General features: G+C 41.9%; 1 protein-coding gene across 2 annotated transcripts; it reads right to left on the bottom strand.

Annotated features, from left to right (window-relative positions):
* Positions 1 to 1,560: 1,560 nt before the first annotated feature.
* Positions 1,561 to 13,584, bottom strand: ZCCHC8 (zinc finger CCHC-type containing 8). 2 transcript variants are annotated; one of them, XM_054645746.2, is made up of 14 exons: positions 13,382 to 13,584; positions 12,559 to 12,599; positions 11,860 to 11,934; positions 11,262 to 11,367; positions 10,541 to 10,618; positions 10,116 to 10,219; positions 8,783 to 8,848; positions 7,728 to 7,788; positions 7,472 to 7,614; positions 6,662 to 6,804; positions 5,170 to 5,285; positions 4,358 to 4,441; positions 3,756 to 3,870; positions 1,561 to 3,045 (listed from the first exon to the last, which is right to left on the bottom strand). In XM_054645746.2, the coding sequence occupies exons 1-14, from the start codon at positions 13,544 to 13,546 to the stop codon at positions 2,237 to 2,239; spliced, it is 2,106 nt and encodes a 701-aa protein (XP_054501721.2). In that variant the 5' UTR covers positions 13,547 to 13,584; the 3' UTR covers positions 1,561 to 2,236. The 2 variants fall into 2 exon arrangements, with proteins under 2 accessions (XP_054501721.2, XP_054501720.2); XM_054645745.2 differs by having other exon boundaries at positions 7,728 to 7,791.
* Positions 13,585 to 13,665: the final 81 nt, after the last annotated feature.

The following is a 13,665-nucleotide window of genomic DNA, read 5'->3' on the forward strand; positions in this document are numbered from 1 at the left end:
CTCAGAGAATTTTGTATTATTATCCTTATTTGAAATTAAATTATTAAAATTAAATCCAGAAATTAAACAGTCACTGCCTGCTTTTCTGAGATCAAAACATATCATAAAAATATTATCTTAAGAAATAAAATAAGCATTACAGGGACATTTATAACACTGCAACTTGAAAGACAAAAGAATAACAGATGAAAGTACTTTAGTCACAACTGTTTTGCTTATCTGTTGTGACCAATTAATTATGTGGAAGGGTGATTGAGCATGGACCATACAGAGCACTGAAAGGCTCTAAGCACATAAAGATGATTTTTATCTTGTGTGCTCTTCTGCCTTGCTCACAGAAACCACCAGCACTGCTCCAGCTTAGGCTGCACGCCCTGCTCAAGCAGCAGCAGCATTTCCTAAGAGCCATTAAAAGCAGGTCTTTAAGGTGTGGTGAGAGAACTGCATGTTTCAAACATGAGCTGCACAACACACCCAGAAGGTGTGCACTGGCAATCATCACCTCCTGCCCTGCATCCCTTGATCATCCACGTGGCAATGGTGCAGCACACAAAGGAAACTGGAAACTGGCATTACTGGCTTTTAACTCCATGGAAGGAGGAGGAGCAAAAACTGCCAGACCTCCATATGCTTCCCAACAGAGCTTTCTTGAAATGTGTGCAGAAGGTGGAAACAGCACATTATTTCACTGTCCACTCCTGTTATAAAAATACTATTTCTCCTATAAATTAGGAAGAAAAATGCCATTCATTTTAGAACATATGATGAACATTTACCTTGACTTGCTTTCCAAGTGCAACCAAATAAACTCAACTGGTAAATGCTGCAAAAAGATTTTTCAGCCTCTCAGAATTCACACATAAAGGTGATTTGGTTCTGCCTTCCTGCAAAGTTTAGGGAGAAACAAAAGAAAGAGAAATAAATAAAGGCTTTAACTGCAAAAAGCCTGGGGTTCTCATTGAGATTGAAATGCAGAGTGTACCAATCTATTGTATGTGAAAGATCTTTGGGCAATATGCAGTAACTGCAAAGCTGAGACTTTGAAAGAATTAAGTTCAGTCTCTAACATTATCTTATGGACATTCCCCTTCACATGTTTTTAGTCAGATACCTGAAAATGCTTTGGTTTACTCTACTTTACACTTGGCTGGGGAAACTCCCTGCATTTCTGGAAGGAAAATGCTCACATCAATCTAGTGCTCCCTCTCTTGGCAACTGAACAAGGTGCAGCCACTTCAGCCACAGCTCCCTCCAGAGACAAGAAGGGAAAAAAAGTGTTAGAACGATTAATCAGCATGATTACAACATTTCTAAGCATTCATAAGTGGGCAGCTCTTCAGATTGTGAAAACTGAGTGGTATGGCAAGGTTCTGTTTAAGTAACTAAGACAATTTTAACAGATTCTTGATTAAGAAAACCTGAAGCTGACACTTGTGGCCCTTCCTAAAATATTTCACTGTACTCATCCTTATTTTGCTCAGCTTGTTTTCCCAACTTTTCTTCAGCAGCTGATTTTCAAAAACCAGCATTTTGCTGCTTCAGGACTCCAATTAAAAGCTCTTTAGCTAAAAGCTCATTTATTAAACCTCTGTAGACAACCACGAACATGTCTGTACAGCAAGTTTACATGAAGGACAATGCTACAAAAGATACAGTGGCAATTAAAACAGACCCACATAAATAATTTATAAAAATACTTGAAATGGTGAAAATAGCATTGTGATCCCCAATTATTTTCTTCCAATTGCCAGGACTTTGATGTGGGAAATCTTAACATCAGACCTTTATAAACATTCAGAATATATTAAACTTATCTACAGGATAATTAGCAAAATGTATAAAGTATAGATTATTGTACAAAGGACAGATATTAAAAAAATCACCAATCCACCTGAAACTCAAGGACAATATAAATCTTAGCCAAAATAATGAACACCAAACCACAAACTCTGCATTTTAGAGCTTTGCGTATTGGCAAATGAAATGCTCTTAACAAATCATCAGTCCTGTTATTCCTTAGTGGGAGCTTGCAATTTGGGAAAATTCTACATTTGCTGGCTGCACTGGTGGTCCTGATCAAGATGGAAACCTGCACTGATTTCAGTACCAAGGAAGAATAGGGCAGACCTGCATTTGTCAAGATTTTCTCTTTTCCACAAGATGAGCGAGGTTATCTGAGTTTGTAAAACTGGTGGGGAAACAGAAGGGATTTGGATATAACAAAACAAAAGACCAATTAAGATTTAGTCTTTTTCCTTTGCTGGTTTCTTGGGGAATTTTTCAACAGGCTTCTTATCCGTAGATAAACCCCAGTTGATTCTGCCATATTTTCAAACTCGAATGGGGTGATGCCTGCAGCAAACTTGCTCATGTCAGGAACAAGTCCAGATTTCCTCACAGATGATCCAGTGCTTGTGGGCACTTTATTACCACCTGTGCTCTCCCCCTCCTTGACCTCAGGGCTGGCAGCAGGCAGGGGGTCATCCAGCAGGCCTTCAGAAACTGCATTATCAGGATTTTCCTTTAGGTCAAGCAAACTGTCCTCTGGATTGGGGCTGGTTGGAGAATGTTCATTTTCTGGGATCTGCTCACTGATGTCAGAAAACTCTGTTTCCACTGAGATCACTTTCTCAGGTGACCTGACTTCTGCCACGAGCTCTGCCTCATTCCTGGCTGGTGATGATGTCAGGGAATTGCCAGTTACAGGTGTGTCCACAGGAACATCAGAGTCACTGTTGGTGCTCTCTGCCTGCTCCAGAGCTGCCCAGATTAACCTCTGCTGCTCCTCCAGCTCCTCCAGGGTCAGTGTGTCCTCATCCATCACTGAGTCCACAATTTTGGGCTCAGGATTGTCACTGGCAGAGTTTGGTGCTGGGGCAGGCCTGGGCAGGGGAGAGGGGCTGGGTGTGGAAGGCTGGGGGGGGGTGAGTGGGGGCGTTCCTTGGGGCACAGGGGGGGGACTGGGCATGGATGGAGACCCCGGTGGCAGAGGAGGCTGGAACTGGAAACTGTTGGGGGTTTGAGATCTCTGTGCTCCTTCCAGATCTAGAAAGAGATTAAAAGACACCTTTTAGAACCTGAAATCTGACCAGGACAAGATTCAAAGTGCCAATGTTCTGATTAACTACCAGATTTATGTCTTCTCATCCTTGGTTTTCAGCTGAGAGAGAACAAGCTTTGTGAGGGTTTTCATATCCATCAAAGCCATCTTTTTTGGGATTTTAACTCTGCCAGCCATTCAAGGAAAAAAAATTACTCCTGAAGGTATTAAGAACAAACCATTCCACACTGAGACACACTGAAGGATTCCTCATGGCAGATTTCAAAAGGAGAGCCAGAAGTTTCTCCAGCTGCTCTAACACTTAACCTCTTTGAGTTTGCCTCATTTTTAAGAAGCTGTAAGCTTGCAAATTTATGTTATTTCATGCAAATATTTAGGGATTTGGGGGTCTTTACAGAAGTTTCTTTAGGATGGTCCTGGAGTAAAGAGATCAGAATTTTTAACTGAACATTGCAATTGCTCTGAGCACACCAGAAACCTCTTGCTTGGAACTGGAAGATATAAAAACCACAGTGACAATCAGAGCAAATGCCACTGCAGGAGGACACTGCTGGTTCTGTCCACACTGCCTTGAATTACCACCACAATCCTAACACACTGGCTTCTCCTTTGAACTCTCACATTTCAATCCAGAGCAAGTTATTCTGAAAATAAAAACTGAAACCAGGAAAAGCAAAAATCAGAGTGACTGTACCAGAGTCCAGCTCCATGTCAGCTGCTGCCACCTCTGAAGTGTCTTCTCTTGCTCGTTTGGAATGACGAGACTTGGACTGAGGTGCAGCCCTTTTGCTGCTGGGTTTTGGACTTGGCTGCAGAGAAATTATCCACAAGACCAAAAAGAATTAGCATCATCCTGTACAGGGTTAACGTTTCCAGCTGTAAGAATGAAAGCAATTTTCTAACTCTGCAATCATTGGGGACCCAGTGTGTAAACAGACATTGACATTTGAGGGATGCCACGGCCATGGAAACCAAGGTTCTCATTTCTTAGGGGAGTCTGGAACTTCCAGCCTGTGTAAATTCATGGCAATTTTTTTTCCAAACTGCTTACAAATCTTTGCACAACTGGGGTCTGCTTATATTAAGTGAAATAACGGAAATCATTTTAAACATGAAGCCATTTTTTGTTAAAACAGATAAGCCAGATGAGCATTTTACCCTCACCAGTAGTGTGAGGGTGAAATGTCAATAAGAATCTGTCCCTTTGTGCAGAAAGAAGATGCAAGCAAGAAATCATCATGACCTGCACTAACCAAAAGACAACATTTTTTTTCAATAACAAGGAGATATATTCACCTCCTGATAACTAGAAAGGTAGTGAGCAAAAACATCCTTCTGTTGAGATGGCTGCATGGGGATGGAACCAAACATCTGCCACTCCTACAGCAAAAAAGAAAAAGAAAAGAGAAACAATGTTGCATATGGTTGGTTAATAACAGGATTTTGGTTAGGAGCACTGAATGAAAAAACACATTTGGAGGCCACTAAATGGGCAAATGTAAAGGTGTAAACACACAAGTGCTTCTTTTTAATGCTCAGGCATTCAGAGCAGTGATGGAATTCACTGACAGAAGGTTAAAATGCTTTTGAAGATGAAAGTGCAGCACCCACAGGGGATTTCTTGTATGCTCTGTGCTTAAGAGGGCACCCACTACGTGGCTCTTCTGCTATGACTTGTTTAATTCCAGTTGTTACAGAGCTTGGCAGAAGTTGTGCACTGGTCTGATGTATTTTTTTGTGATCAAAATTATAATTAGTGATTTTCATATTCCAAGAACATTCAGAAAATTTACATGTGTGGGGACAAAAAAAAGCCATTCATGTGTGACGTTCTGTGTTTAAAAAATACCAAATGATTGATCTCATAATGGAAATAATCCTCACAGAAGCACTGCCAGACCCTAGCACAAGAATCATGGCAAGTGTCAGTTGTCACATTAATGACAACCCCCAAAGCAAGGGCTTAAAAAGAAGAGACTCTTCAAAGGGAATTGTTGACTTAAAAGGGAATTGTCAGGTGAGGATATAAAGCATTAATAATAATAACTCTTGGCTAAAAGCAGCTCCTGTCCCTGAGCACATTCAGAAGGCAGAGGACAGCTACTCACATCTGGGATGCCACTGGGAGTGGAAATGTTAAAGCCTGGGTAATTCACCAACTTGGACACATCATAAGTGACACGTCTGGGCTGGGGAGAGCCCTTATCTTCTGCTTCAACTTCACCTATGATGGAACAGAATTATTGTTGATGTTAATTAAGAATACCACTGGAAAAATCCCACAGGATGTAAGAACAGGGGCAGTGCCATAACATCACATAAAACAGATGGGTTCCAAGAAATGTTTTGTTTGCTTGCTGGTGGTTTTGCTCCTGTGTAAGAGTAATTTATTGAGGGCTGTGGCTTTTTCCATGAAAAGTAAGAGAAAAAGAGAGAGGAAATTGGACAAGAAGAGACTTGCAAGTCTTGCAGTTTCACAACTCCAGGTTCTAACAGTGAAATCCCACTGCCAGTCTCCATCTCTGCAACACAACCATTATGGAATTTGTTTTGTTTTGTTGTTACATCACAGCATGTCCTAGGTTGACTATATGATGCTTTTATCCCCAATTATCCTGTTTATGCTGAATAATAAGTTTTGCACCTTTAAGACTTGATCCAGAGAGTGAAGGGGTGAGAACCTTTGGGGGTTCTCTCCAAAATTTGCCCTGAACCAGGACACAGCTGATAAAAGGTGTATTTTTATATGAATAAAACATGTAAAAATATTTTATTGATTTGCATCTTTTCCACGAGGAAGATGAAGCTTTACAAAACAGTTAATTTATTATCTCCTGAAGAGGATGCAGCCAGCACAGAGCCTCATGGTAAAGTTGCATCCCAGCCCCACATTTCTCACCTTTGCCATTGCACAGAGCCAGCCCTGAGTGCTCCATCCCAGCCCTGAGTGCTCCATCCCAGCCCTGAGTGCTCCATCCCAGCCCTGAGTGCTCCATCTCAGCCCCATATTTCTCACCTTTGCCAGCCCTGAGTGCTCCATCCCAGCCCCACATTTCTCACCTTTGGCAGCCCTGAGTGCTCCATCCCAGCCCCCAGTGCTCACCTTTGCCATGGTACAGAGCCAGCCCTGAGTGCTCCATCCCAGCCCCACATTTCTCACCTTTGCCATTGCCCAGAGCCAGCCCATCCCAGCCCCACATTTCTCACCTTTGCCAGCCCTGAGTGCTCCACCCCAGCCCCACATTTCTCACCTTTGCCAGCCCTGAGTGCTCCATCCCAGCCCTGAGTGCTCCATCCCAGCCCTGAGTGGTCCATCCCAGCCCCACATTCCTCACCTTTGCCAGCCCTGAGTGCTCCACCCCAGCCCCACATTTCTCACCTTTGCCAGCCCTGAGTGCTCCATCCCAGCCCCCAGTGCTCACCTTTGCCATTGTACAGAGCCAGCCCTGAGTGCTCCATCCCAGCCCTGAGTGCTCCATCCCAGCCCCACATTTCTCACCTTTGCCATTGTACAGAGCCAGCCCTGAGTGCTCCATCCCAGCCCCACATTTCTCACCTTTGCCAGCCCTGAGTGCTCCACCCCAGCCCCACATTCCTCACCTTTGCCATCGTACAGGGCCAGCCCTGAGTGCTCCAGCTCAGCCTCCTTGAGCCAGCCAGGGGGGTAGCCCAGCTGCCGCATGCGGTAAATGAACGGGGGCAGGCTCTTGTCTGTCACACCAAGGGCATCCTGAAGGACCCCACTGAGCCAAGAGAACAAACAGAAAACAAAAATGTCATCCAGAAAAATCCCTCAGTTGGTGACAAAAAGGTTATGAACGTTTTGTGGAGTTTTCACTGAGTTGTAGCTCAAAGTGTGTTGCATTTCCACTCCAGATATAAATGAAAATCAGCTCTGATATTAAACAGAACTTTTTGCCTTGCTGATGTGCTTAAACATTTTATTAGAATTAATTCTACACCAAGAATAACACACTTGACCTACTGCTTCTGACTCATGGCCTTGACTGCAGCTATCAACAGGAAGGGTGGACCTTGACACTGAATTTACTGGTGATTTTTTTGGAGACTGCCACACAATTCTGTGGTTTCTCTGAACATTTTGAATAGAGAGGAAGGGATGCTCAAAGCTCAAAATTTGCAGACTTTTGAATACATTTTTAGTAGGAACATAATACAATTTGAAAAGTCAAAGAGTAATATTTATCACCCTGCATTAGAGAAAGGGTAGGACTGTCAAGCCAGCAGGGAGTGTTCATTGAAAGATAGCTCTACAATTTATTTAAATTCTATTTAGCAAATTCTAACCTAATAGTTAAGAGCAGCTGGTAATAAACTCTAGAAATTAAAATCTGGCACACCAAAGCAGAAGAGGTATTCCAGAAAAGCAAATGGAAAGAAAAGAGATACCTAATTACTCCTGGCTTAAATTTTCCAAACCTCTCTTCTATTTCTTCTTCATGGTAACGCTGCTGAAAACTCTGATTGCTGGAATCACCACAAGCTTCCAAAAACTCCTTTCTCTTCTCATTTATACGAGCTGCATTTCGTGGCTTAAAGATAATACAATTGGGAAGTTTAGAGTTGGACAACTCACAATTGATGCACTCCTTCACCCAACACAAAGCTTGGAGAGCAGCAGTCTGTGGAATACTGGTGACTTTACCTTTGGGCAGTCCTTCATTTGATGGTCTTCAGAACCACAATTGAAACAATGAGGTTTGGGCCTGCTTGAAAAATGCACAACAAATTAAACCTGAAAACAACTCTGCAATGTTAAATACACCTGATTATTTTTATTCTTGACAGATTTTAAGGTTTAGATTTGAGAAAGACAAAGCCAAAAGCAAAGATGCCAATGTCATGTGCTGTCATCTGCTTCCTTTAAACTTACATCAATCCTTAACTAGAGAATATTGCTGATTTCACAGTGCTGAGGAGCACATGGGAAATGAGGAAAGGGCAGAGGGAAATAGGAAATGGTATCACCAGAGGTCTGATCCCTTCCACAGTACTGGGAATCAGTAGAAACAAACAGCAGAGCAAAACCATTTCTTTGGAAAGCCCTGGCCCACAGTTTCAAGCAATTCATTTTGTGAAACTGCACTGAAAACCTGGAAGGGAACTGCAGCTGGCTTCACCTTAAATCTTCCTTGTGAATTCACACCATGGGAAGAAACATTTGCAATATTACTAGGGTGAAATACCAAGATTTTAGAGGAAGATTTATTTTCTGAGCATTCATTTTTACTGAATTAGGATGGGAACCAGAAGTGGAGACAAAAAGTGTGGCACAAGTCCAAGGTAACTCCAGCTGGAAACTGAATTTCCTTCACTTCTGACCTCCCATAAAAACTACACCAGCAATTCTCAGATCAGTCTGTCTTAAAAATCTATCCAATAAATCAGACAGGAGCTGTTCCACAGAACAGTAACCATGACACAACACCAGTGCAAAGATGACAAACCAAGCACTAAAGAGACAAGAAGCAGAAGAACCAAGAATAAAAATTCAGGAAGTTTTCACACACTGACTTTAGGCCCTTCCTAAAGAAACTCAATAAAAAGACAGATTCACTGACTGCAATGCTCAGCTCTGGCTTATTTAATTTAAATTTAAATATTGCACAAGTATGTCCAAGGGTTTATTAACTGGGAAACCATCACAGAGTGCATCTGAACTTTTCAGCTCAAAATTTTACATTGAAGAATAATACAAACCTTTTGGGTTTTACTTGTATTTCTTGTCCATCTAGGGAGAGAATGTGGCTGAAAACTTGCTGATATCTTTAGATTTCAATAAGGAACTGCTACTGGATGAAGCAAAATTTCAATTTTGTTTAAAATACCAATGAACACTTAATAGTGCTTTGAACAGAACACTGACTCATCTGCATTAAAAAATTACAAATGGGTCCTAGCTATGAACTCCTGAGTATAAACTATAAAATGGTATCTACTATAAAGTATTTGCTAAGATGAGCTTATGCTGCTTCCTCCTACAAATTTCTACCCAGTACTTTATCAGCACTTGCTAAAACTACAACCCTCTTGTTTACAGGTAGAAATTTCCAGGTAATAGTTCTGAAATGTTTCACAGGAATTTGATTAAACCACATTTTGGTAGAGTTTCAGAATGACAGGTTCACTGGGAGCAGGACTTTGGTGGTTTAGTGCCTGATGAACCACTTCACTCAGAATCACTTCAGCCACACTTAATGTGGCATTTAAGAAGAAATTCCCATTAGGAATCTACTTCCTTCACCCAGGGGTTGGGAGATGGTGAATTTACAATTTAAGTTCATATAAAATAATTTTCTAACACTGACATGACCTTGATTACAAACTGGATATTGCAGAAATGAACTCTGAAACTGCTTCTTGTCCTGAGTCTTTCCAGGACAGAAACACCACTGGAAGTCAGGGGGGATGATGCTACTTGAGAAATTTCTTGTCCAATTTCTTTTCTCATGGAAGACATCAATATTAAAAAACTTTTCAACATTTCCCAGCTTCTTCAGCATTTCCCTCAACTTCACTTTTCCAGCATTGGCTTTAATAAACAATAAGGAACCAAATTTAAAATGGATGCATGTTAAGAGCATACCATAATTAAAGTTTAATAAAAGACTTCCCCTGTAGCTGCCACATTTGGGAAAGAGCATTTCACAGCATGTTTGAGTTTCCCAAACCCTTTTTTTCTCCCAAAGAGTGGATTTTATGGAGAGAGAATACTGATTCAATCTGCAATGAGCTGTCACTCCAAACCTAACTGGGGACTGGCCAAGGAAATCCCTAAATTCACGAGATGCATTTATGGGGATAAAGCATTCACTCTCAGGATAGAAATCAGCAAGTCAATGATATCAAAATACTCATTTGTTTTGAATAAAAGAGCCATTAATGAGCCATTAAATCATCCCATCTATAATGACTGGGATGGTTTTGCTAGAAACACAAAACCCACTGAAGAGAATTTGAGTTCAATTTACCCACTGGAATTCTTTGGATTTGACACATGGACCAAAGAAAGGTGTTTTAGCAAACAGGATACTTAGGTATTTCCCATCCTTCTGTCAGCTGTGGATTCTCATTTAAAATAGGCTGTCCCAGTTTATCGAGACAAAAATTGGTAAAATACAGAACACTTCCTACAACCTGTAGAAAAAAAGTCAGAGAATTGTCAGAAATGTGTCAGTATTTAGGTGAGATTGGCAGCATTTCTATAAATTCACACTACCTGAAATACTTCCAGGTTTTATTCCCCCATTCTGTAAGAATTTACAATTAATACAAGCCCAAACCTGTACACATAAGATTTTTTTTTTTTGCACTGATGTAGCCCAAACATGCTGAATTTAAATTTAATTTATCAGTGTAATAACAGCACTTAGGAGATCTTATTTTATTGGCAGTTTACACTGAATGTGGAGAATGAAGAGTCAGACCTAACATGGAAGAGCACAGTCAAAAACTTACACTAAAAGCTTCTTTCACTTTTTTAGCAGAACTTGAGCTGGTTCCTTTACTGTCCTCTTCCAAAACAACGCTGGAGGGCTGACAGGAAAAGCAAAAATAGAAATAATTCACTTGAATCAACCTGAATTAGTGATGTAAAAGGCACAGAATTGGGGTTCAGCTTCTGTCCTTGCACCAAGAGCAGGATGGAGATGTCCATGTCAGTCAGGAAGCTGCCCAAAGCACAGCTCCTTTCTAAGGCTTTCTTGATGAGAAATGCATCATTACATTTTCATTCTCACCAAAAAAGCTAAGGCAGAGACAGAGAAATGTGCCATTCCACCCTTGCACTCAAAGTGAATGTTGAGTTAAGAATCAAAATTTTAAACCAGGAGGAGAAAGTGTAAATTTTCAGGTTCTGGTGTTCATCTGTTTTCTTATACAAAATTGGAGCTGGGCCAAACACTATCAGAAGATACATTAAGTTTTCTTCATAATGATTTAAACCAACTTAATAATTTTCCTTCACTGAAATGTCACTAGGGACGATTTTCAAGAACCATTTTCATGGGCAGAAAGGATCTTTCCTTTCTCTCTATTTTTTTGAACAAACAGTTGTAAAACATTTGTTTGACACCTACTTGATTTGAATTTTGTCACTGTTTAACAGTGCAATATTTCAATATTCTCATTACAGAGATGGAGAAGCAGCACTTTGGAACAATTCTGAGTTTTAAAGTACCTGTGGCTTAGCATTCAAGTGTGATTTTTCTTGCTCACTTTTCTTCTGCTCTTCATATTTTTGAACTAAACTACAAATAAAATCTTCAATTTCTTGATGATACCGCCTGCAATTAAGTTGAGAGAGATGAGACATGAGCAAGGCTGAAACAAAGGGCAGACATCTCTTTTCTTAAGCACTTATTTACTAAAGAACTCAGAAAAGGGGAAAATCCAATTCTTTTTTGTCCCACTCTCAACCCCCACCAACACAAATGCAATTTGATATTTGAGAGCACCCGAGTGTGGCAAAAAAAAAATCAACCCAGAGGCAGGGAAAGATAATTTCCTTCTATTTTACCCACAACACTCCTGAAATTCAAGCTGCTCTTCAGACTCACTCCAAGTTCCTGGAAGTCCCCCTTCATTTCATGGTAAGAGCAGATATTGCTAATGAACAGAACTCTTGTTATACAGCCCATTATCCCTTCCCCACTCCAAGCTTTCAAAGGTTTATGTGATTGAATAAAATCCACATCTATGATTTGGGCACAGCACTGTTAGATCCAAACAAACAAGAAAAGCCCCATTTCCTGTCAGGGTTGTTTTTTCATACTTACTTAGTAATGACATTGTTCATAAATAAAATCTGCAACAGAGGTCCATCAACTTTGGGGTTTTCCACTGAGATTCCACTAGAACAGCACAGAACACAGACAATGGGTACAGTAAATATTGCCCCCAGTTTTAGCACAGCTCAGGCTGGACACCACAGGGGGAGGAAGGTTTGGTCAATACAAAATCTGTATTTTTAAGAAGTTTCTATCCTCTTAAACAGAAATTATGCTCTTGAGCAAAGCAGGTTGGTGTGAGGTGGAAGGAGAACAAAACACCCCCAAACTACAGAAATATTTAATTCTGTATGAACAGAATTCTCTTCCTGCTAGTATAATTTCAATAAACTTACACAATCTTCTAACTAAGATTCATTCAACCATTTGAATGCAATTTTTCCTCACTGCTGTACTTGCTTCCCTGAAGACCAAGTGAGTTTCATTAAACAGATACACACAAATAAATAAAAGTCACAGCAACACCAACTGAAATACTGCTATTCAACTCCAAAAGACTTTTCAGGAACTGGAATGGCATTTTAGAAGCCCAGGACCTGAGCAGGGACTGGGACATGGAAAAAAGATGTGGCAGATTGTTACCACAGACAGCTTCTATCTTAGATAAACTCTATTTACATACACAATATAAATAAATATATTCTCTCTATATTGTTCATACAGTGTTTCAAGTCAGCAATAACATACCTAGGACGAGTCAGAATTCTCAGCTTCCTTTTAAGTTCCTGATGTTAAATTATTGTTAAGGACTAAGATTTTCTTTGGAAGACACAAACCCACACCCAAAGCAAGCAAGAAAACACCGAGCAAGAATTTCATAGAATAATAAATAAGGTTTTGGTCCTTCCCTTTCACTGCACAGGGGATTATTTAAAAATCCACCTGTTGCTGGAGAAACACTAAACTGGAAAAACCAAAAAAAAAACCAAAAAGAGAGGACTAGCTGTGACAATCCAAATAGTGCCACTCTCTCCCTGCCATGATTATATTAACAGATTCATAATATTTTATTTTTAAAATATCTGTGATCATCACCAAAAGAAAGGTGATGGTAGTACACGTGTACTTTTAAATGGGCACCAAATCACAACATATTTCAGATTCCACTCTGCTGCAGCGGCAAACCCAAAATCCCTTTAGGGAACCTGTCACAATTCAAATATTTGTAAAAATTTGTAGCTGAATTAGAAGGTGGAGCGCAGGGATTCAGTGAGAGCCGTTTCAAAAGCCATCCCTGCATCCCGGGGCCCGGCCGCTCTGGGGATAAAAGTTTCTATGGAGAGAGAACGTGCTCTGAGGGAGCCTGGGAGCACCAGGAGCTCCCTCCCCGCCCAGCTCAGCCCTCTCCCCCCCGGGGCCCGGCGGAGACCGAGGGTTCGCTCCCACAGAGCCCGGGGAGCAGCCGGAGCCCCGCTGAGGGCCGGGACCGGCTGGCCCGGAAGGGACCCGGCAGCGGCGGCGCGCCCGCCTTCCCCCGCCCCGCCGCGGGCCCTGCCTCTCCCTCCAGGATATTCTCCGCCTGCAGCCGCTGCACCGTCTCGTCGCGGTCGCGCAGCCGCTCGTAGAGCTGCAGCAGCGGGTCCGGCTCCTCCAGGGCGGCCGGCGAGGGCGGCCCGGGCTCGTCCTCCAGCTGCCCGAAGAGCTCGCGGTCCCCGAAGTCCACCTCCGCCGCCATCTTGGCCGCCGCAGGAAGGGCGGGGCGGGGGGCTGAGGGCGGCGGGAAACGCGGGGCGGGCGGGACTAAGAGTGCCGCGGACTACAACTCCCAGCGTGCACCGGGGCCACGGACCGCAG

The sequence above is a fragment of the Agelaius phoeniceus genome, chromosome 18, assembly GCF_051311805.1.
Source record: "Agelaius phoeniceus isolate bAgePho1 chromosome 18, bAgePho1.hap1, whole genome shotgun sequence".
Lineage (NCBI taxonomy): Eukaryota > Metazoa > Chordata > Aves > Passeriformes > Icteridae > Agelaius > Agelaius phoeniceus.

Bases quoted from the DNA above. Each gene is read 5' to 3' on its own strand.
- ZCCHC8 (XM_054645745.2), bottom strand. From the start codon at position 13,546: ATGGCGGCGGAGGTGGACTTCGGGGACCGCGAGCTCTTCGGGCAGCTG. The intron at 7,615-7,727 runs GTAAAGTCACCA...ATTATCTTTAAG, and splicing joins AAATGAAGGACTGCCCAAAG to CCACGAAATGCAGCTCGTAT. The intron at 3,871-4,357 runs GTGAATATATCT...ATTTCTCTGCAG, and splicing joins ACCTTTCTAGTTATCAGGAG to CCAAGTCCAAAACCCAGCAG.